Source organism: Rhea americana, unplaced genomic scaffold (genome assembly GCF_003343005.1).
Source record: "Rhea americana isolate MKP2758 unplaced genomic scaffold, rheAme1 scaffold_344, whole genome shotgun sequence".
NCBI lineage: Eukaryota > Metazoa > Chordata > Aves > Rheiformes > Rheidae > Rhea > Rhea americana.
Window position 1 is genome coordinate 235,784 of NW_028186473.1, and position 21,239 is coordinate 257,022.

General features: G+C 39.6%; 2 protein-coding genes across 9 annotated transcripts in view; one reads left to right on the plus strand and one right to left on the minus strand.

Moving 5' to 3' along the window:
• The window catches only part of RTN4 (reticulon 4), a 68,386-nt gene extending 51,978 nt beyond the window's left edge, over positions 1 to 16,408 (plus strand). For all 8 annotated transcript variants that reach the window (XM_085311581.1, XM_085311582.1, XM_085311578.1 and 5 more), the window contains 6 exons: positions 2,941 to 3,148; positions 5,601 to 5,739; positions 11,607 to 11,676; positions 12,370 to 12,416; positions 13,856 to 13,914; positions 14,316 to 16,408. In XM_085311581.1, coding sequence (XP_085167707.1) covers positions 2,941 to 3,148; positions 5,601 to 5,739; positions 11,607 to 11,676; positions 12,370 to 12,416; positions 13,856 to 13,914; positions 14,316 to 14,358 — 566 coding nt within the window. In that variant the 3' untranslated portion in view covers positions 14,359 to 16,408. The remainder of the gene's footprint in view (positions 1 to 2,940; positions 3,149 to 5,600; positions 5,740 to 11,606; positions 11,677 to 12,369; positions 12,417 to 13,855; positions 13,915 to 14,315) is intronic.
• A 42-nt stretch (positions 16,409 to 16,450) lies between these two features.
• EML6 (EMAP like 6) overlaps positions 16,451 to 21,239 on the minus strand; it is a 148,482-nt gene continuing 143,693 nt past the window's right edge. The window contains exons 40-41 of the mRNA XM_085311587.1: positions 21,047 to 21,147; positions 16,451 to 18,301 (exon numbers count right to left, since the gene is read on the minus strand). Coding sequence (XP_085167713.1) covers positions 18,277 to 18,301; positions 21,047 to 21,147 — 126 coding nt within the window. The 3' untranslated portion in view covers positions 16,451 to 18,276. The remainder of the gene's footprint in view (positions 18,302 to 21,046; positions 21,148 to 21,239) is intronic.

Below are 21,239 nucleotides of genomic sequence, written 5' to 3' on the forward strand. Positions count from 1 at the left end.
CTTTTTTTTTTTTAATTCTATTTAATGCATATGGATTTAGGACTCTCAAAAATCTCAAGGCTTTTAATTTCCCTTTGCAAAAAAAAAAAAAAAAAAAAGGGGGGGAGGGGTATTTGATTCAAAATTTTTTTAAAAGATGATTTTCAGATTAAATACCAGCGCTTGTTTTTGTCTTACAGAACAATATGAAATTGTTCAGCTTTAACTTAAATGGCGGTGAGGGAAAGAAGAGACTTTGGAAAATATAGTGATTAAACTGCCTATCACAGCACTTGCTTTAAAAGCAAAATGTAATTGGATGAGTTCTGCATGTAAGGCACGGATGCTAGCAGTACTATTTTTAGATATGCCAAGTGACAGTTCGTGCTTACCAAATGTAGGCAGCTGTTCTTGCTTTAGAATAGGCCTGGAATACTTGCGTTAAATGCATGAGATTATAGCACATATTGTATAAAATTAAGCTAAGACATTTTCTGTAAGGAAAGATACTGCTTTGCTGTGCTATTCCTGAGAATTGGTTGGGTTTTTGTTCTTTTTTTTTTTTAATTTCCTGTGAATATATTGCATTCAAGTTAAAGCCAGAAAGCTGATTCTAGTAATTTTTTTGATTTTTTTTTTGTTTTTAACTTTACTTCAGACAGAAATGTTAAACACCTGTTTTTGATCAGTTAGAAAATATAAACCACTTTCCTCATTTAATCTCCTGGACTACGAATTAAAAAATCAGTCTTTCAGGTGACTTTTATAACACTAAATTTCTCTTTGAAGAATTTACAATGAAACAAGATATATGTGTAGCTCTGCAGAGGTTTATTTGGTAGATGYCCAAAAGGAGTAGAGACAAAGTGAGGACAAATGCTTATGTGCACCTTAACTTTGGTCTGGGAGCTCCTCACTTAGTGACTTCAGTTACTGATTACTGAGAACAAAAGACTTGATAGTTACCTTTTGGCACTGGCAGTGTACTTTAATTTCAGAAATCTGCCTTTGTTTCTCATATTTTGGAAAAGGTCATTCGGCTGAATTTTCATCTTTCACATTTCTTATAACCAAGTTCAAGGTACAGTGTGTTACCACYTGATTCCATTTGATTTTTATAAATTCTAAAGAGTAGCAGTACTTGCTTTGGCTTAGAGCTTCATTTGTTTGTCAAGGAAAATAAAAACAAAGCTTGAATGTAATGTGAAGAAAGCAGTAACAGGTCAGCAGTGTGTGTGGAAACACTTGGGAGTGGAGAGATTTTGCTGCAATTTGATAGGCACTTTAAAGTGATGCTCTTCTGAGAGCGGTGGTGTCGTCTCCTTTAGTTGGCTGCTTGTGGAGTCCCATGGTGAAATACATTGGGAATCTGGTCTGACTGGCTGCTTAGTTTTTTATTATATTTTATTTGCTGCACTACTAGTCATCTGAATATGAGAACCAAGAAAGGGACCAGGATTGAGTGGTAATCTGAGGTAATCTGTAACGTGTAGAATTTTTGTAAAGTTTTTCAAAATATCTACTTAAAACCAAAATTAAATATTTGAGGAGAATATTTTGCAGTCTGAAAGTGGCTACTTTAAGACCAGAGTTATCTGTCCAGTGCTTGTTGTTCAGTTTCCCTACTGAAATAACTGGAAAAGGACCTCAGCTTCTGAAATGTTGTGAAATTGCATCATAGCACCAGTAGCATTTTCATGTTAAATTGCCACAAAATAATTATGCAGATTTGCTCTGCAATGACAAATAAATATTTAATGTTGTGTTYCCATTTCCATCCTATAAGAATTAATAGTCAAATATTATTTTCAAATTGTTTCTTAATCAGTCATTCAGAATAAGAATCTGCTCTGAATTGTGATATGCTGTGTTAYAGTTGATTTCTGTGATGGCTAGGATGAGATAGGCTTACTAAGCTTTTGTAGCTTTTTTGTGATTCTAATAATTTTGCTATGATTTATCKTGTTCTATATCTAACAAGCTCTTACATTTTCACTAATGTGAAAAACCTGTAAGCAGGTTTGATATGGAAACAGAATTTATTTTTGTGAAAAACAGATCAGCTGTGGAAGTAGAAAATATTAAAAAGTGAGTTTTATTATTTYGCAATGAAGTATAAAACTGAACTAGACTAGATGACCCTGTACAGTTATGTACTCAGCAGTGGAGATGCCAGAGACTGAATTCAAAAAGGTAATCAACCTGGTACACTGCATTGCACCTCAATGAAACTGCAGTGGACCTCTTAAGCTGTTGCCTGTGATTTGTGCAAGAGTATGGTTTACTCTAAAGAATGACACTAAAAATAGCATCATACTATGTCCTTAGTTGTGTCTTGATGAGTATCAAATAAATAAGCTCTGTTTACAAATGAAGCGTTTTTGTACTGTGGTGCTGCAGATTTAGCCTTAATTGAAAATTCAGTGACATGATTCTCTCTTGGTGCCCCATCATCCATGATCAGTATTGTATATGCGGACAGGAATGCCTTCAGTCAAAACCAAAACAAACTGCTAATAACTCTTAGCCTTCATTGGACCTGCAATGGTGTCATGGTTTAGGGTTTGTGTTATATGTCCTAAAAGGGAAACAATCTCTTCAGTGAACAACCTCTGCAAAATCCACAAGAATAAAATGAGGTGAAGCACAATCCTCTGTGCTTTTAGTGCAGAAAAGAGTAGTTGAAGAGATTAATTTTGATGTTGCTTTAGGGCAGAATTGTTCTTAAATTTTAGCAATTGCATTTGAAGTAATCCTAGTAGTAATCCAAAAAAATCTGAAGGGCAATGAAAAATCAGTGCTAAAAATGCTTATTTTTTAGCTGTAATTTCAACTCTGGTTTGACAGTGCAATCTCGAGTTCTATTCTTACAACTCTCAGCAGTCAAATGAATCACATTTATTGTTGTCCTATGGATGAAAGACGTATCTTGTTCTAATATCTTACCTTTTTAACTTTTAGTTGTTGACCTCCTTTACTGGCGAGACATTAAGAAGACAGGAGTGGTGTTTGGTGCCAGCTTGTTCCTGCTGCTTTCATTAACAGTGTTCAGCATCGTGAGTGTGACAGCTTACATTGCCTTGGCCCTGCTGTCTGTGACCATCAGCTTTAGGATATACAAAGGAGTTATCCAGGCAATCCAAAAGTCTGATGAAGGCCATCCATTTAGGTGAGGTTTTTCTTTTCATAAAAAAGTGTTTTGTTTTTGAGAACAGCATTATTGATCTTATTAAAAGCATTTGATGATGTATGCCATAATATTGCATAGTAATGTAAACATCCTCTGTACTGAGAAACCTGTTATTCAGACTATGATTACTCCTCCCCACCCCCATTCAGTTTTTCTCAGTAGGCATGAAAAATGGTAAGCAAAATGCATTGAGGACTTGGTACAGGGGATTTCCCTGGGAAGGCAAGGTGATGTCAAGTTGCATTAAAAAACATAAGTACTTCAATGTAATGGATAATATGCACATTTTAAAATGGTGTAGCCTTTAAAATGTGAACCAGTGACAGATGGTGTACAAAATTTGAGGAACATTAAAGAGATTATAAGCTTCCAGGGTAGTTTATTTAGCAAAAATGAGAATAAATGCAGTAGGGAGTCTTTAACCATGTCCAAAAAGATTCTTTGGGGAATATTTTCAAGGAATATATTCTTAACATTTGGGTGTATAAGAGCACAGTCATGTTCTTCATGTGTAAAGCTGCCTTGTAATCAGCTGTTTAGATTTGGAGTCCAGGTTCATTGCAGCCTGCCCAAATAAGAAATCCAGAAACTTGGACTTTGAAGAAAATTGAAGGGTTGAAGTACTGAGTTAAACAACTTCGTCTTTTTGAGAACCTTAATTGTTCTAAAAAATAAGCTAAGTCCTTGGTGCATACCGTATATGTATTTTCCTGCAATATGGGAATATGGTTATCTTTATTCGTGCTCTTTCCTGCGTAGAGTAYGATCATACCTGTTATTGTAGAGTTGCCTTTTAAAAGCAGTAAAAACATAGTAATCTGTTAAAGTAATTACTAAGAGTGCATGTTTCCTGTTTTAATACCAGCTCTGTCTCACACTGACCGTACTTCCTTTTCTCCTTTTTTAATAAAAGAGTGATGTGGTTCAGTCTCAATTTCCCTTGCATCTTACAAAAACTTTGACTCCTTCTTTTCCACTGTTTTATTAATTTGGTGGCATTGCTAATTATTCTCATTCTCTTTTTCTCATCTTCAATGAGTCAAAGTGAAAGGGTTTCTCAAGTTTACCTCCGTTCCTCTCTGACTATATGTAGCGGCTCGTTTGCCCAGTAGAAGCCAATCTCAACTTAAAACAGATGCAGGACAAAACTGTAGGAAAAAAAGTAGTATTTGCTTTCCATTTTTTTGTTCTACTGTAGAAATATATCTGAACAATTGACAACAACATTCAGTGTAGCAATGTTAGACACCTACCTTCTGTAAACTCAGTGCCTGTTTTTCCCCATCAAGGCTTTTTGTGGCATTCCTTTGTTTCTTTTTAGGGTAAAGCATTCCTCCTTATAGTTCCCCCAGTAGTCCTCTTTAGTAGCCAGACAGCATTTCCACATTAACCAGTAAGTTCTTTCTTAAAGAGAACAACTGAAACTTGTTCTATTATATCTAAGAATACCAATATTACTAAGAGGGTTCCAGATATCCTTGTCCTATATACCTGGTTGTTTAACTTTCATGTGTATAGCTTCAGCTGCAAGAAGGATGTTTATAGGGGAATTCACTTTGACAGTGAAGAACACATACATGTGATCAATTTACTTTTTCTTGGTTCAGATGCTGAATATCTGGCTGATGAGCTAAGGAGGGTATGTGGGTTCAAACTAAGTGGATAGCAGAACGTGGATATGCAGCCTTGAAGTGGTTGCCATTTAAAGTATTTGAATTTGTTTAGGGACTTTTTACAACACCATGTTTAGCTTTCCCTTAAAGGATATAGGCAGAAGCTTCTGCTATTCTTTTTTTTCTATTAGAAAAAYCCCAGCAGTCTTGTAGGACGTTTTACATTTGTCTGAGAAACATAGAATAGTCTGGTAGAATATTAGACTTCTAAGGGCTTTTTTTCTAATACAGTAGCAAAAACCATAGGATCATTTGCATGTTCTCTCTGTCTTTTTTAATACATTAACCTTATTAATGTAATAATATTAATGTAATAGATGCCAGCGTGTGCTGAGGAGTAGTAAGAAACTTTTGTAGGCCAAACAGCAACTGCATCAGTGGTGCTGGACACTGTTTTGGCCACTCATAATCCTTGTAGTCTGTGTTAGAGCTCTAGCACATATTAGTGCATGCATCTTTCTTTTTCTTTTTTTTTTCCATCGTTTAGATAAGCCTCTGTGTGTGACTTGATAAATACAGTAGCACAATGTAGCAGTGAGAACAAAAGATATTATTTCTTTTAATGCATTTTTTTCTCTTTTGGAGGTTCACTTTTGCCACCTAAGAATAACTTAGGCTAGATCTATTCTATCTTTTTAGCACTCTTCACACTCACAGTTTTTGCTTTATAACAACTTACTGTGTGGTGATATTGCTGTTTTGGTAAAACTTTGTAGTGAATTTCATATTTCCTTACCCCCAACCCCTTCTCCTTTCAGGGCTTACCTGGAATCTGATCTAGCTGTGTCTGAAGAGCTTATTCAGAAATACAGTAATGTTGTGCTTGGTCACATTAATGGCACAGTCAAAGAGCTGAGACGCCTCTTCCTAGTTGATGATTTAGTTGATTCTCTGAAGGTAAGTTTGCTTTAGCTGTAGAGATGACAGACTTGTGCTGCTRCGTAAATGTTTTCCTTACTGACCTAGAAGGTTAGAAAAGCTTGTTGTTCATTCACATTTACAATAAGTAATAATATCTTTGGCTCTGTATAAATTAATACTGAGTTTTGTTTATTGGAAGTACTGAACATTTTGGCTTTGGTTTTCGAGGAGCATATTCATTTCTTAATGTGTTTAAGTGAACTCTATAAAGTTCTGCATGCAGTAATAGTGTGAATAACTTCATTTGCACTTCTGAATGGAAAACTGAAATGAGCTCTGGCTGCATCCAGGTTGGCCATTACACCTCCTTGCTGGTGCTTAAAAGCAGAAGCCTTTTAAGAAAACAAGACACTGATTCAGCATGGCCTTACAAAATGTGTCACTGCAGTGTATCTCTTCCACTTAAAAATCTGAATTTAGGGTAGATTGGCACGGTTTGGATTTGTTTTTGTTTTCTGTACTGAGCCTAGTAAGCGACTAGCAACAGTTAGTTCCCTTAAACGGTAGAAGTTCTGATGTCCCTGTCTTTGCTCTTTGCTTTTGATGAAGAGGAAGGATGGAGACTGAATGATGCCCCTTATTTTGCTGGGAAGGTGGACACTTTATTCCAGTCCCAAGGGTTTATTGATTACTGTATTGGAGGGAAATTTGGATGTGAATAACTGTTCCTTTGCAAGTTACTTTGCCTAAAACATGCAGTATTGAGTAACTGGTATCTCAGTATGTTCAAGTAGTATTTAATGTGCTTTAAGCAAAATTAACAGTGAAGAAATGAGGACAGGGAAGAGGTTGGAGATACTTCAGTTTTGTTCTGTGACAATTACATTCTCTTCTTTTGATCTTACTGTCTTTGTTTTTCAAATAATTGTTTACTGAGTTTAAATCTTGAAATGAAGTTGCATTTATATTCCAGTAAATCTCTTATTTAGAAAGTGCTTTGTAAAGCCCTTTGAGTTGTAGTGGAGATTGGCAGAAAGGCTTTTTAGCAAGGCTTGGAATATAATAGGAAGGATCCTATAAAAGTCTTTGTATTTTGCCATGGAAATTGGAGGCAGATTTGTGAATCCTATCCACAGCTTCTAAATCCAGTCCCTCACTGTTCTCGTACTTCATCACAGCGAAGGCTTTGTGCTGCTGCCACAGTAGATGTGAGTGTTGCAGCTGGTGCTGTGCACGTCTCCCACAGTACGAGTCCTTTCCCTCTGGAGAATGGTGAGATCGTCAGGCGCTCGAGCTGGTACTGAGGATCTGCTGCTCGTGATACAGGCTGGGTTTTGCAAAGGAAGAGTGGAGGGGAGATGGGATATTACCCCAGGGTTTCACGTCCTTCTGGGGAGAGGATCTTATTTTCAGGTGTGATTTTGTACACAATTGATATTGCTACAATCATTTTATGGCAGAATGGCTTAAATGGGCCAGTTGCTGTCTGTGCCTTGGTGGTGTTTCCACAAAGGGATTGCATTTTGACAGTGATCTCTCACTGTCACCCTACGGTCTGTAGGAAGCTGTGTCGCCTTCATGCTTCAGTGACTGAGTTGCTTAGGATTCATCTACAGCATTGTGGCCTTGACCAAAAGAATTATTGTTGTGTGACCAGAGTTACATTTTTGATCATTTAAATTTGATGTGTGGGAGAGGAAAAGAGCATATTCTTTGTTTATTATGTTTTTAATAACATTAAGTTTCAGTGTTTAAAGAAAGATTATTTTGCTTTAAGTCTTATTTGGATCTGATTAAAACTGGGTGCATCATAGGCAAACTGACAGTCACAAAGGGGGGGAGGTTGTAATTCTTTAATAATTATGAAACCCTTTTTGATGCATTCCTACATACCAGTTACGAGGATTTCCACTCCATTTTTATAGTGATCACAAACCCTTCCAGTCAAGGAAAGGGAAGCAGTGAATAGCTGTGAACTGCTCTTTCAGCAACACTGTCTTTCAAAGGAATGCCATTAGGGCAGATTATGTTAGAAGTAGAATTCATTCCTGACAGAATGTCTTCGAGGCACTCTAATTGCTTCTAAAATGATATGGAGATGTTTATTCAGCTGAACTAATTCATTTTGCCCTCTCGTTTTCTGGCATTTAAAACATTTTATATAGGTTAATTAGTCTAATTTATAGTTGGGAGCAAACCTTGTATGAAACCAGTGAATGTCAGGACAGTTTACAGGCAGTTACTGATTTGGAGGGTTTGTGCTTGAGGAGAGCATTAAGATGCTGAGTTTTTATATAACAGAATGGCTCTGGATTGAAGGGGAGGGGGGGGGGGAAGAACAAACCTTGGCTCATGTAATTTAAACATCTTCACTATAGGAAACAGCATGTTTGTATATAATTAAAGTTACGAAGCTTTAATATAGAATCTGTCTGCAGGCTGGTTTATTGTGTGTAACAATTCTAGCTGTAAATTATGTCTCAGCGTTAAGGTTTTTTCTTTTTTATTAAACAGTGCTTCAATCATGAAAGTTAAACTGGGTTCTAAATATTTATGCTGCACAAGGAAAAGTTCCTTGCAGCTTTTCAGCTGAAATTCCTAAAGAGCCCTTGCTAGCAAGTCCCAGGAAAAACTGTACTTTGTCCTGATGTGCAGCCATCTGGTGATTCATCCCTCACTGAACAATCACTAGAGTTTCTGTTCTGACACTGAGGCAAGTTGCCTTCAATTTGTCATTGCTCAGCTGATGTTTTGGAAATAGAGCTCTTTGCTAATTTGAACTATTTTATAGTAAAGAAACTGATACATGGGCATTCTTGATTTGTCATTAAATTGGGTGATGCTTTGGGTTACCAGAGAGTCATTAAACTTGGAAAACAGGAAAAACTTGGTTCAATCCATCAGATATATCAGTTTCCTCCTTGTGTATCATTGCAATATGCAGTGAACTTGGGCCCTTGCATTCCCTTCTGTCCTGTATGGAGTGTGTGGGAAGAGCAGAATTATCTTTGTAGGTCAGTCCTGGGTTGCCTTCTGCTTATTTTCTATCTTAGAGCTTATTGTTTGAAGTGTTTAAACATATTTGCAGTAAGCCTTCTCTGCAAAGTTCTCTGACTTTGTCTCATTTCTAAGAAGAAGAAGGGAGAAAAAGAAAAGGACAAATACATCAATCGGTTGAGACCAACACTTTAATCCCTGGAATCTTCCATATGTGTTAATTGTCAGAAGTGTGTGAAGACAGAAGCTGTTGCCAGAGGGGGTTTTGTGTTTCTTGTTGAACTTCATATGTTTTGGTGGCCGCAGCCTTTGAAACAGGAGCTGTCCCTTACTGAAGATTTGTAGTCAGAAGGCAGCGAGGAGAGGGGCTGGTTTCAGAGTGGTTCCTCCTCCTGCCCAATACAAATAAGTGAAGTGGATAAAAACTGCATGCACAGCCCAGGTCATCATTAAACTCTGCCACTGCTTTGAATGGACTTTGGGAAGAGCAAAGCCTGTTTTGGTCAAATGTCAATTCCTGGATTTTATTTGGCCGTAAATTCAGTGCTTCTTAATTTAATTGAATGTTTTGGTGATAGTTCTGACAGCTGTTGGTCTTCTGGATTGATTCATGTCTATTACTCTCTGCTTACATGATCTCAAGTTTTCTGACTTAGTCTTTGTTAATGCTGCTGAGTTTAATGTTACTAAAGGTTACCTGGGTAGGCTGGTGCTTCACTTCTGTAATTATTTTCATGCAGAGGATACTTTGGAAAGGTGTCAAGATGGTTTTCTGTGCATGCTTGAAGTCAGCATGTTTATTTTACTGAATGCACAGAGTGTACCAGAAGTTTCTGTTCAGAATGATCATAAACTTGGGTTTTTTGTGCGGTAGTAAAAGTTTTAGGCTTTCCTCCTTTTCCTGGGAAGGGGACACACTGCACGTACAGACTTGTTTGGAAAGCAGAACGTTTGAATGCTCCGTTAAAGCATGTTGTGCAAAGTGGCTGGCAGCCAGCTCTTGCCCTGGCATTGCAGAGCAGAACTGGGCCAAGGTTTGAATGAATCATGAGGGAGTCTAGAGAAATCTGCTTTATTTTTCTTGATAAACCTGCTGAACTCCTTCAGTAGGAGTGCAGTTGATGATAATGTTGCAATCTTGTCTCATGCTTAACTTCATGCTGCTGGTGCTGCTTACGTCACATCTAGAAGGAACAGACAGATAAAGAACTGCCTCATTTGCAAGTAGTCCTATTTAATTTTGAATAGGACCAGGTCAACTGAAGATCCTGAAGTACTAACCTTTACTTTCGTTACAGGGCTCATGTAATTAAGCTTGAATTAATTCTCATGCCCTTACCTTACTGTGGCTATTGATTTTTGTTTTGTTTTATTTGATTGATTTGGATGTTTACATTTAAGAGAAACTAAAAATGAATATTTGGATCCATAATTTTTGAGTAATTCTACTGTAGTCTAAATCTTTGCCCTCTTCTTTCTGTTTCATCCCATGCCCACAATACTTCAGCATCCTTTCCTCCCCCCTTCCAGTGCTTTGTACCCATCTTGTAGTTTTGTGCATCTCCTGCTTACTGGAGTGCTTCACCTTCGGTTGTTCCCTGTGCCTAGCTCTTCTCTCACTGATACCGGCTGCAGCRTCCGCACTGTGTCTCTATGGCTGCTCCAGTGCTTTGTGGTGTCTTTCACAGAAAATAACCAGATGTGCTTAGTTGATGAGAGGGCCAGGGGTCTCATCTGTGCTCTGCACTATGCAAAGCATAATTCAGTGCTTAGTGAGTAATAAGCACAGCTAAATCTGCTACATCTGGCATCCAGATCCAGCTTCTGCTCAGTTGCTGATGGACTGTGCAACACTAGAAGAAACCAGCTAGTTTTTCTTGCGGAGGAATCCTACACAGAAATAGAGCTGGCAGCCTTCAGCCCCCATGTCGCATAGGTCAGAGGTATGCTTGGGACAGGCTGCGGGCCAGCATGCTCCACCTGGCAGAAAACTGAGGGTTTGTAATTTCTATAGATCTTTGTGTAAAACTAATGAAGCAGAGCAGAGACTCTGCACAACAGAGATTTGCCTGAGTGCAGTGTCAGCAGGGTGGCAGTGGGGAAGGAACAGCGTCTAGGTGTAAGTTAGTATATGAAGCCAGAAATCAGAGCAATGTGATGATTTAGGTGTCTGTTAACAGAAGGCCATCTTTGCTTCTGAACTTATCTCTGATTTAAAGCTTTCTTCCATCTTAAGTTACTTCTGAATACTTTCCTGAATATTTTAGTACCCTAAGCCTTTAGGTAAAAAGACAAACAAGCCAACCTTGCCACATTAGCTTCCAGATGGGTCTTTCATCTTCATGTGACAGAAGCACCTGCCTGATCTAGTCCACAGTTCATTGAAACCTTTGCTGAGCTGAAGTGCGGTTGTAATAGTTTGGGCTTGAGCAGCACCGAGGGGTGGGTGAACTCCTGGCTGGCTGCTGGGCTGCCACCAAGCAAACAACTTGCTTTTTTCTGGCTCCGTCTTCATGTGCTGTGCCACATGCCATCCCTTTAACCTCTCACTTGCATGTCTTGTCTCATCTCTGTGAAGGGTGAGAGGTAGGAGTGGTGTTTGCCCATCATTATTAAATGCTGGATTGTATAAATGCAGAGTGCATTGAGCAGCCACTAACAGCTTTTGGTCACTGCTGACTTGGGCTGAATTCAGCCAGATGACCTAGAAGCAAGAGACCGTATCCTATTACTAAACCCTTTGACCATTTAGTCACTCATCTATAATTACATTTGATGTACAAGTATGAAGTAAAGTGTGGAATATTTTAGCTTCATGTGGACTTAGAGAAATTATCTCACTGAATGATCTAATTTATACATTCTTATAAGACTGATTGTGAGCTAATACACTTTTTTCCTTTTAGTTTGCAGTGTTGATGTGGGTATTCACTTATGTTGGTGCCTTGTTTAATGGTCTGACGTTACTGATACTGGGTAAGTGTTTTAAATAGTGTTAGATACGTAGCATACAAACTAACAATCCTGGAAAAGTACTGAAGTCAGCTCGATACTGTGAGGCCATTCCTATGTTACTTAAGAGTATATCAAGACGATATAGTTGTGTGTCCTTTTTCTAGGACATTGATATCAGTGCAGAACTGAAGTTTCAAATTACGTTGTTGAACTTCTTGAAGCTGCTGATTCTCTAGACAATGTATCATCATTGAAAGCATGTTCACTTGTGCTTTTCCCTTTCAGAGTTAGCCTTGCTTTAATATTATTGTTGTGTTGCAACTTCAAGGAGGTACGAACTGGTTTTGGTCACACCCCACTGAAGATAAAGTTTATGCTTCTGGTATCGTAAAGGCAGCTGATTGGAGTCGTCAGATGCATAGATTGGCATAGCCACAAGCCTAAGTGTCCTTTGTGAGGAATTTGCAAAACCTGCAGTGAGAATATGAGCTGTGATCATACTCACTGTACTGTTAACAAGACCTAGAGAATAGTGTGCCTCTTCCTCATAGGAACTATTTAAATTACCTGCCAACAATTTTTATGTGTGGTTTAGTTATTTCTTTTTCTTGCATCTTAAAAAACAAAACAATGTCAAGCACTGAAAACTAGTCTGTTCTGTTTGAACACCATTCCCTTTGTCCATGCTTACACCTTTGGTCTGTTGCTTTCCAGCTTTGATTTCGCTCTTCAGCGTTCCTGTTATTTATGAGAGACATCAGGTGAGTGTTTAATATGATTATTAAATACACCATGAAGATGTTTTGATGAAGTGAATTTTAGTTTATTTTTAATTCTTGTGTTTCTACTTCAATTTTCAAAAGTTTTTAAGCTTTTAAAACACAGGTCTGTAACCATGAGTCAGTGCAAGGGCAAGAGAAAGCAAGTTCACTTTGAAAGTGCAGACTGCACATGCTTTCCCCTCATTTTTGGTGGAAGTGTAAGAAGACTTCCCAAACAAGCAGTTACAAAAAAGGCCTGCTTGACCAGGTTTTGCCTTCTGTCTCTCTGATCCAGATTTGGACAGGACTAAAGCAGTAATAGGTAGGATATGTTAATCCTGATGCAAGTATTTTCTAAACAATTTCTGAAGAAACTTCTTCGGAGCCGGTGTTCAGGATTTGTGTCCTGAAACTCCATGGATTTTGTAGCCCCAGGAGCAAGTGGGAGATGTTCAGCACAATCCAGTGCTGCTTTAGTGGATAGACTGGCATAACGGAAGGAGATAAAAAGACAAAATAAAATGAGTACTATTAAAATATAGCAGAACTGAGCAGAAACTCAGAACTGAGCAGAAACTATCTGTCAGGATGTGGCACAGGAAGGGGATAAGCCAGCTCTGGCTTAACAGTGCCTTCTCCTCTTTCTAAAACAACCCCTCTTTACGAAGGCCAGGCTGGGACTTGGAAAGGAGAAAGGAGGGCGCTGTGAGCAGATGACTCCGCTCTGAGCTCCTCTATAACCCAAGAAAAGAATAAAGTATTCTGAACTGAAGGAAATCTGTAGCCCTTAGGGAAGATGATGGACAATTTGTGTGGCTTAACCCTGGCCCTCAATCCTCTTGATCAGCTGAACGCTGCTGTCGAAGGCATAAGCCGTTTAACGTGCCCAGCCCACCTAAGAAGCTTGATTGTCTGTGGTGCCGAGGGGATGTGGAGGAGTTGATTGCCCCTCGCTCGGGGCCTCGGTTGTGCACCCTCGTGTTGGAGCAGCCTGGGCATGAGGTGGAGGTGGAACACTAGCGACTGGTTTGATTAAACAGCAGCCGGGGAGGGATTTATTTGCGTATTACCGCTCATCCCTGCGGTTGTGCGCTCTCCCAAAGGCGATTGCTAGTGCCGGCTACAGCTGAAGCAGCAGGATCTCCCACAGAGAGCTGCGGTGGGCAGGGCAGCCCCGGGCTGCTCCTTGGCACAGCGGCCCCGGTGTCTGCCTTTGTCCTGGGAAGCTCTTGCCTTTTGTTGGCCACCAGTCGCAGTCGAGGGAGCTTTATACTGGAAACGGACTGAGTGGAGCTGAACTGGGGGGTGAACACACACAGGCTCCTGACTTCCTTCTGTCCCATTTTTTTCCTGTAAAGCATGCCTCTGACTACCCCGCAGCAAAGTAACTCCTTAGAAGGGTCAGTCTGAAAGCTAACATTTCTTGTCTTAAATTTCAGGCCCAAATTGATCATTATTTGGGACTAGTGAACAAGAATGTCAAAGATGCGATGGCTAAGTGAGTTATTTTTTGTTTCACTTTATAAGTAATGTTTGAGAGTTCTTGATATGTGTGTACTGTTTCTGTATATAACATACATTATGAACATCAGTCATGGAGGGAAAGGCCTTTTTTATTTAAATAGAAGAATGGTTATGAAATCAGCTCCTTTCCTGCTGATACAGTTGTTAATATTGGACGAAACTTGAGTCACACATTTCTAATAAAAATTGATTTATTTGAAACCATTAGGTGAGGGGTGAATAAAGAGGGATTTAGCAGTTTTAGCTGTTTCTGAGTGTAATTGGTAGTTTTGTGTTGCCATAATGATTATCTTCAGACTGGTGTTTTTTTTTAAGAATACATTCATACCTACATTTTTTTCCCCTTGCTAAAGTGCTGTTTTCCTCTTCTTACAGGATCCAAGCAAAGATCCCTGGGCTGAAGCGCAAAACTGAGTAAAAAAATCTGAAGCAACTTACCAATAGGAAGTTCATCTTTTAAGGGGGAAAATACTCATCTGGATTTACATAGGGAGGGTCAGGGAATAGCAAAACCCTTGACATTGCAGTGCAATTTCACAGATCTTTATTTTTTAGCAACGCAGTGTTTGAGGAAAAATAACTGTTTTGACTGCCACGTGTTTCATCATCTTAAGTATTGTAAGCTGCTATGTATGGATTTAAAAACTAATCATCTTTCTTTATCCTGTGTGCAGCACTGGCTAATACAAAAAGATTTGAGAAAGCTGTACATTTTGCTTCATCAGAGGTAGTCCCTGCTGCGTTCAAGAAGAGGTAGTGCAGGTGGATTGGAGGGTAACACTTCCCAGTTTGTGCACTGTGTATGGTCTGTGTAGATTGATGCAGATTTTCTAAAATGAGATGTTTTAGAAGAATATACCATTTTAGCAAGTTTTGAAAAATCTTGCCTTTTTGGTATGAGTATAGCTGTATTGTGATTTTATTGTTTTATCAATTGCCAATATATATATATATATATATATGTGTTTCACAAAGCTTAGATCTTTCAGCTGCTCTACAGTGCTTCATACTTCAGAGAATTGACTGATTTCTGGACTAGCTCTGTAGCACACAAGCTTAAAAATTTAAAATGTCTCTGTAAACACTATCAGCTGTTTGAAAAAAACAAAAAGGAATGAACAAAGGAACCTCCACATACATTTAAAATAATAAATAAATTACAGCATACACTTTGCACAAGCATACAGTAGTTGATTTTAAGTAAATACTTAAACAGTCTCTCAAATCCTGATAATCTGTGGACCGAATATCTACTGCTGCAATTGTTGTTTGGAAACTTAAAACCTTGTTATGCAAGAAATTATAAATGAAAATTTATACACTTGCAGTTTAAGCTGTATTGAACTAAGTCTGTGGAATGCATTGTGAAATGTAAAAAAAAAAAGAAAAAAACAAACAAAAAACCCCGAAAAACCCAAGTATCAATAAAGCTTATAGACATAAAATAGTATCGGTATTTTGCTTTCCTGAGGCAAGTTTTAATATATTTGTGTTTATTTTTGTTTAAATCCATCGTGATTAAATATCCATTGTACCTGGTGGTGGTAATAGCTTTTCAGATTTATTGCAATGTGGCTAGGTGGATTTTTCATGATATCTTTTCATATGTGCAGTGTGAAGCAGTTTGTTGAGTTCTAGTTTTATTTGATGTCCTGAATAGCTGTGTGTTGGCCAGTGATGCCCAGTTAGGCCTGTAGTTGTGTAGCACAGATCTGTGCCTGCAGCGAGGAGGCCTCTGCTCTGACTGCGTCACCACCACCTCTGGCTGTGCAGGCAGCTTGGCGACCGGGTGGTGACTGTGCAACTCCAGTTTCGTGTTGTGAGTYGGTTATTGAAAATTGTGAAAGATGAATTTTAAGATTGTTTATGCTAAAAGAAGTAACAATCCTTGCTTTCTTCTTATTTTGGAGATCGCGATGTGTACGATGTTCTAGTTTGAGGGAAATTATGATACAAGTCCAATAACTTTCAGATCAACTTAAGTCTGATGATTTAAAGAGAGCTGGACAATGAAAACTTATATTCAAATTTATTTGAGACACAGATTTTGAATTAATAGTATCTTGACCATTTAAAAATAAATTCATGCATTAATACTTTAATTTACAGTATAATACATCATCACTTCTGAACATTTTATACATAAAACCAAACAATATAAACATACAAATTTGTTTAAAGTGTTTTCCTGACAGACACTATTGCTGTTAGATATTTTTCACATCACCATTTAGTAATTCCTTTTGCTGCACAACTAGTTTTATTCAGGATACAATCAATGTGAAAGGCAAACATTACAACATAGGCAAAAAAGGTATTCACTAACATCACCACCTAACATGATTACATAATATGATCAAGATTTCTTTAAAAAAAACTGCATAGGGACTCTTATTATGTATCTTGACAGACTGATCTTCTGTATAGTAATATAAGGCATTAATAAATTCCATTTTAAAAAAAGGTGATTCTTTGAGGTTGCTGAAGCACTTTTGTGTGTTAAATATACATTGAGCCACTCCTTTAATTGGATATTCCTGGCATCTGTCATTTGTATGATATTCTATATCCAGCCACTAGCTTCTCACTAAATATGAGTGGGAATCAGAACTGGTTTGGCAGGAAGTTCCCTAGTTCAAAACTTAAGTCTTCTGAATTGGAATTAAAGCAGTATTTAACACTTCCTTTCAAACACTATGCTTAAAGTCAAAATGTTTTATTTTAGCCTTTACTACTTTTGGTTAAAAAAATAGTCTTTAAAAGAAAGGGCTTTTCAAAACATGGATGTGCTCCATGCTTGATGTGTCAAAAATCTGCTTTGATGTTGCCCACATTGTGTATTCCTTTCTAAACTATTTAAAAACAACAACCAAAGTTCCTGCTGTCCTCTCCCACCTCCTGGTAGCTTTGGTTTTGACAAAATGCTTCTTARCAAAGGTTGAGCAGCGCTAATCACTTGTGGTGACTAGCTATAGATGGTCTTACGGTCTCCACTGCTAGATGGGGGGAGACTCTGCTCCCCTGATCACCCTGGCCTTGCGCTACCTTGGCCCTGTGGTAGCTCTGGCAGTGGTGGCACCCATGCAGGTGCGAGGGGAGTCCAGCGTTAGCAAAGATGAGGCTTTTCTCACTAGTAGGTGTGCCAGCATGGTTCGTCTGCTACTAGGCAGCATGGACCTAGCTGCCAGCAGAGGGGTGGGCAGTTTTGAGGACTGCTGTAGCAGCCCTTCATTGATGTTCACCTGGGATGTCTTCAGAAGCCCAGCCTGAGGGCAGTGTGGGACATAGTGATTCTTGGAAACCTTCAAAGCGCTTTTTTTTTCCTATAGGTTTAGTAAATAGTGCCTGTGAAAGTAACTAAATGGGGAGAATACAGGAACTACCTCATTGTTTGCATTTAAGCTCCCTGAAACAAATCTCTTCATGCTCCTTTTCTCCATGTCCCTTTCCCCTTATTCACCTTCAGAGTTGAGCTTCAAATTCTGGCTGCAATCTACTGTCATGAACCAAACACAGGCAGCTTATTGGGAGGTGTAACGTACTCAGGAACTTGGCCTTGGAACAAAACATTTGTTCTTGCTCTTCGAAACATCCTGGGATGCATTTGTGAACATATTAACAACAAGCAGAAAAAAATGTAAGTACACATCTGGAAAAGGTGTTAATGGTTAGCCCTCCTCTGTGAAAGTTATAGCACCATATGTTGAAAGCAGACATTGGTGGGAGGCAAGATTGTAGCCCATACTACTGGAAAATCGTTCAAAGGCACTTCATGAATAGAAAACTTACTTAGCCAAATAAATATATTTTAAAATAAAATGGACTTCCAAAATGATACTTGCTCCTTTGATTACTGAAAGCTGAAGTATGAATCCAGCATGCTCATTAAAACCTTGCAGTTTACTTAATGTGCCAAATTCTAAACGTGAGTTTTAAGCAGGTGTGAAAACACCAGCTTTCTTGAACAGATGTCCAAGCCTTTAATTTTGAAATTATGCAAATTAAAGTGCCCATTTTCTTGGTGTGCTACCTTTGCAGATATAGTTTGAATAACACAGTATAAAGCAAAAGCAGCTTAATGATTGAACTGTTCATCCCTTAGGCCTTGCCTGGATTACAGAACTATTCCCTTTTAAACTTCAGCTTCCTTCTCAAGGATGTTGTGGTTCAAATGCAGGATGGTATTCTCCTCTATGGCCACACCAGTAGTCTGAAAATGTGCAGTCCATGCAGCATTGTGTGGAAATCACAGCAGCCGAGGGGTTAGAGGCATTCATGGCTCTCCAGGCCAGAGCAGTCACTTGGTGGTGGCAGTAACAGCAGCAAGATTTGTCTTTCAAAGACATCGCCATACAAATACACTACAAAGAAATCAATAGTAAAGTTATTTCTAAGTAAGTAAGTTGCTGATAAGCTTCAACACATTATACTAAGAGAAATGGCATTAGGGAAGTAGCAATCAGGGTGCTTCGTGTACTTGTAGCTCTTAATTTTGCTTTACCTAGAGTCTTCCTATTAAATCTATATTTACCAAGTTATACAGTTAATGGTCAAAGTCCAGCACTGCAATGCACTTTCTGGTAAGAAACTTGATCATTGTAACTGTTTTGCCCACCAGTTCCATACATGTGCTGTCAGGCAGTGAAGGACTAAAATTTGGAAAAGCTATTATTTTACTCTGTATAGTTAAAATTTGGCTCAACAATTTGTCATCAGAACAATATGGACAGAACAAAGTCAGCTGATAAGCTTTCCCAACTTCATATATTAGTTTGCAGACTGCAGGATGAGAATTTAGGTGAGTTTGTCCTTGTGTTTCCACACCACAGCTTTGCTTGTCAGTGTGCCCTGTCACTGTTCAATGCCTTTTCAGAGAAACACATTGCAAATTTTTTTCAAGCAAGAAGAAGAAAACAATTTCCAGGGTTCTCTTAGTTCCACCATCACTGCACAAATGATTGTTCATGCCAGCTGCTTTGAAAAGCAGCTTGTCTAGTGCAATGGGAGGAGCGTTAAACTCATTGCAGAGCGGTGAATGAAAATCACTGACTTTACGGCCCTAAAATGCCAGTGGCTAACCTGCAAGCTTGCTGCGTGCCACTTAGCGGCATGCTGCACTAGTCAGGAGATAACAGTTTTGTGGCTTAGGAAAAGATGCATCGTCTCGAGCCCTGGCAAAATGACTCAAGCCTGCAGCCTCTGGTTTAGGTCAAGGTACAGGCTTGTATTTTTCCTCTTAGGTGAGTGTAACTAGCTGATGCTTGGAGATGCTTTCCCTGATGCGCATCTGTTAAATGTTAGCGCCTCTGCCCTTTTATTTCCTGCCTCACTGCGGTTCTTCTATGCTAAGCTGTTTAGCAAGGTTGTGGGCACTTGCTATTTAACCACATGCAGTTCTGTTCCTCATATCTCTGCTCTCTGTTATGCTTGGTAATAACCCTGTTTTACAGAGTGGGGTGGAAGCTCATATGGGGAGGGAGGGTTATACACATGGGCTTGCTCACACCCCCCCCCCCCAGCTTTCTCTTCTCCACCTCCTTCTCCTCTTTCTCTTTCTCCTCCTCCTTCTCTTACTTCAGGAGCCTTCTGAGCTTCCTTGAAATGTCTCTTTCTAAATCTGTCTGGCCGTCTGTTCAGCCGAATTCCTGCACTACCCTTTGCGCTGAGGGTGCTGGCCAGTTATTTCGGTGTGAGTGACGGCCCCGGCAGCTGTCTTTGTCTGCGCTGGAGCCCGCAGCTGCGTGAGGTTCCTGCACCAGCAGTGCGCAGTGCCATGGGCTTCCCAGGCACACGACTAGCAAGTGCTGCAACAGTTGTCACTTAGGGAAGTCTGCTTGTTTCAAAGAGACTATCAGAATTATTTGCCTTTTTTTTTTAAGACACCTTTTATGGGGCTGGCAGCAGGCAAAGTTTGTTTTATAGGCAGGTGTACTGACTTGCCGTCAGGAAGTTCATTATGGAAAGTATTACCAAAAAAAAGAAGAATTCAGCAATTCTAGCTACCACTGTCTGTCCCCTACTCTGTGAGCATCATCTATAGTGGAACTGCCAGGGGGTGCGATAATCCTATTTTCAGAGGAAAAAGGAAAGAAAGGAAGGAAGGAAAGAAAGAAAGAAAGAAAGAGAAAGAAAGAAAGAAAGAAAAAAAAGAAAGAAAAAAGCTTACTGTGCCATACATACACAGATGGACCAGGTGGTAGGTAAGGCAGAAGCTGCACTTGCAATGCTGCGCTGGGGAGCAGCAATGCTTTAACAGGAGTGTCTACACTGGCGTGCCCATTGCGCTTCCCCTGTACAGGGACCTCCCCTGCCCGAGCTGGGCTCTGCGTGTTTGTGTGTTGTGGCACTGAGCAGCACCTTCTAGGCAGGGTGCGCTCTCTCTCTCTCTCTTCCTTCTTTCTTTTCCTTTTTTTTTTTTTTTTTTTTTTTTTTTTTTTTTTTTTNTTCTTTTTTTTCCATATTTCTTTTCTCCCTCTAGAAGGTTGTGGCAGGACAGGGAGTTGGGTGCTGCCGCAGTGCTCAGACCTGGGGGGGTGCCAGGGGCTCAACAAGAGCAGTGGGGGGCTCGGGCAGGAGCAGGAGCGCTCAGCCAGCGCTGCCCTGCAGACACTGCCTAGCTGGCGGCCGCGCTTCAGCCCTGGGGTCCCGCTGTTGTGCGGGGCCAGTCGCGCAGCAGCTGTCGCCACCCCACGAGGAGCATGGGGGTGGGCTGGTGAGAGCTGCGCTGGCACGCGTGGCACGGCACAACGGCATCCCTGTTTGCCTTTGCACCRAGGGGGAAAGCATGGTGCAAAGCAGAAACACAGGTAATATATGCTGAAGGCACCGAAATCTGACTGCAAGTTCTGTCACCCAGCAGTCATCTCTACCCAAGATGACATGTTGTGGATGGGGCCAAGGTGGCTGGAGCAAATTATATGCAAGTGATCATTAAAAAAAAATACAGTGATTTGTGAATAAGAAAAGCAAAATAAACTACCATGCTTCAAGAAAGCAGACTTCAATAACCTCTAAGAATGGGCTCAGAAAGGTGTTAAATGCTCGGCTTTGTCATGGAAGTGTACATGAACCAGTTCTGATCATCATAAAAATAAAGACTACATTACCTGCAGTCATCTCCTCCTGTACTTATAACGTATTTGTCATCATGAGAAAAGCGTATGTTGGTAACATGTGCAGAATGCCCAAAATACCGCTTGTGTTTGGCCTAGTGGAAAAAAAAAGGAAAAAATATTCAGGAACGCATAATGGAAAGCGACTTCAGTTGCCTCGTGCACATACAAATAGTAAGTATTCCCA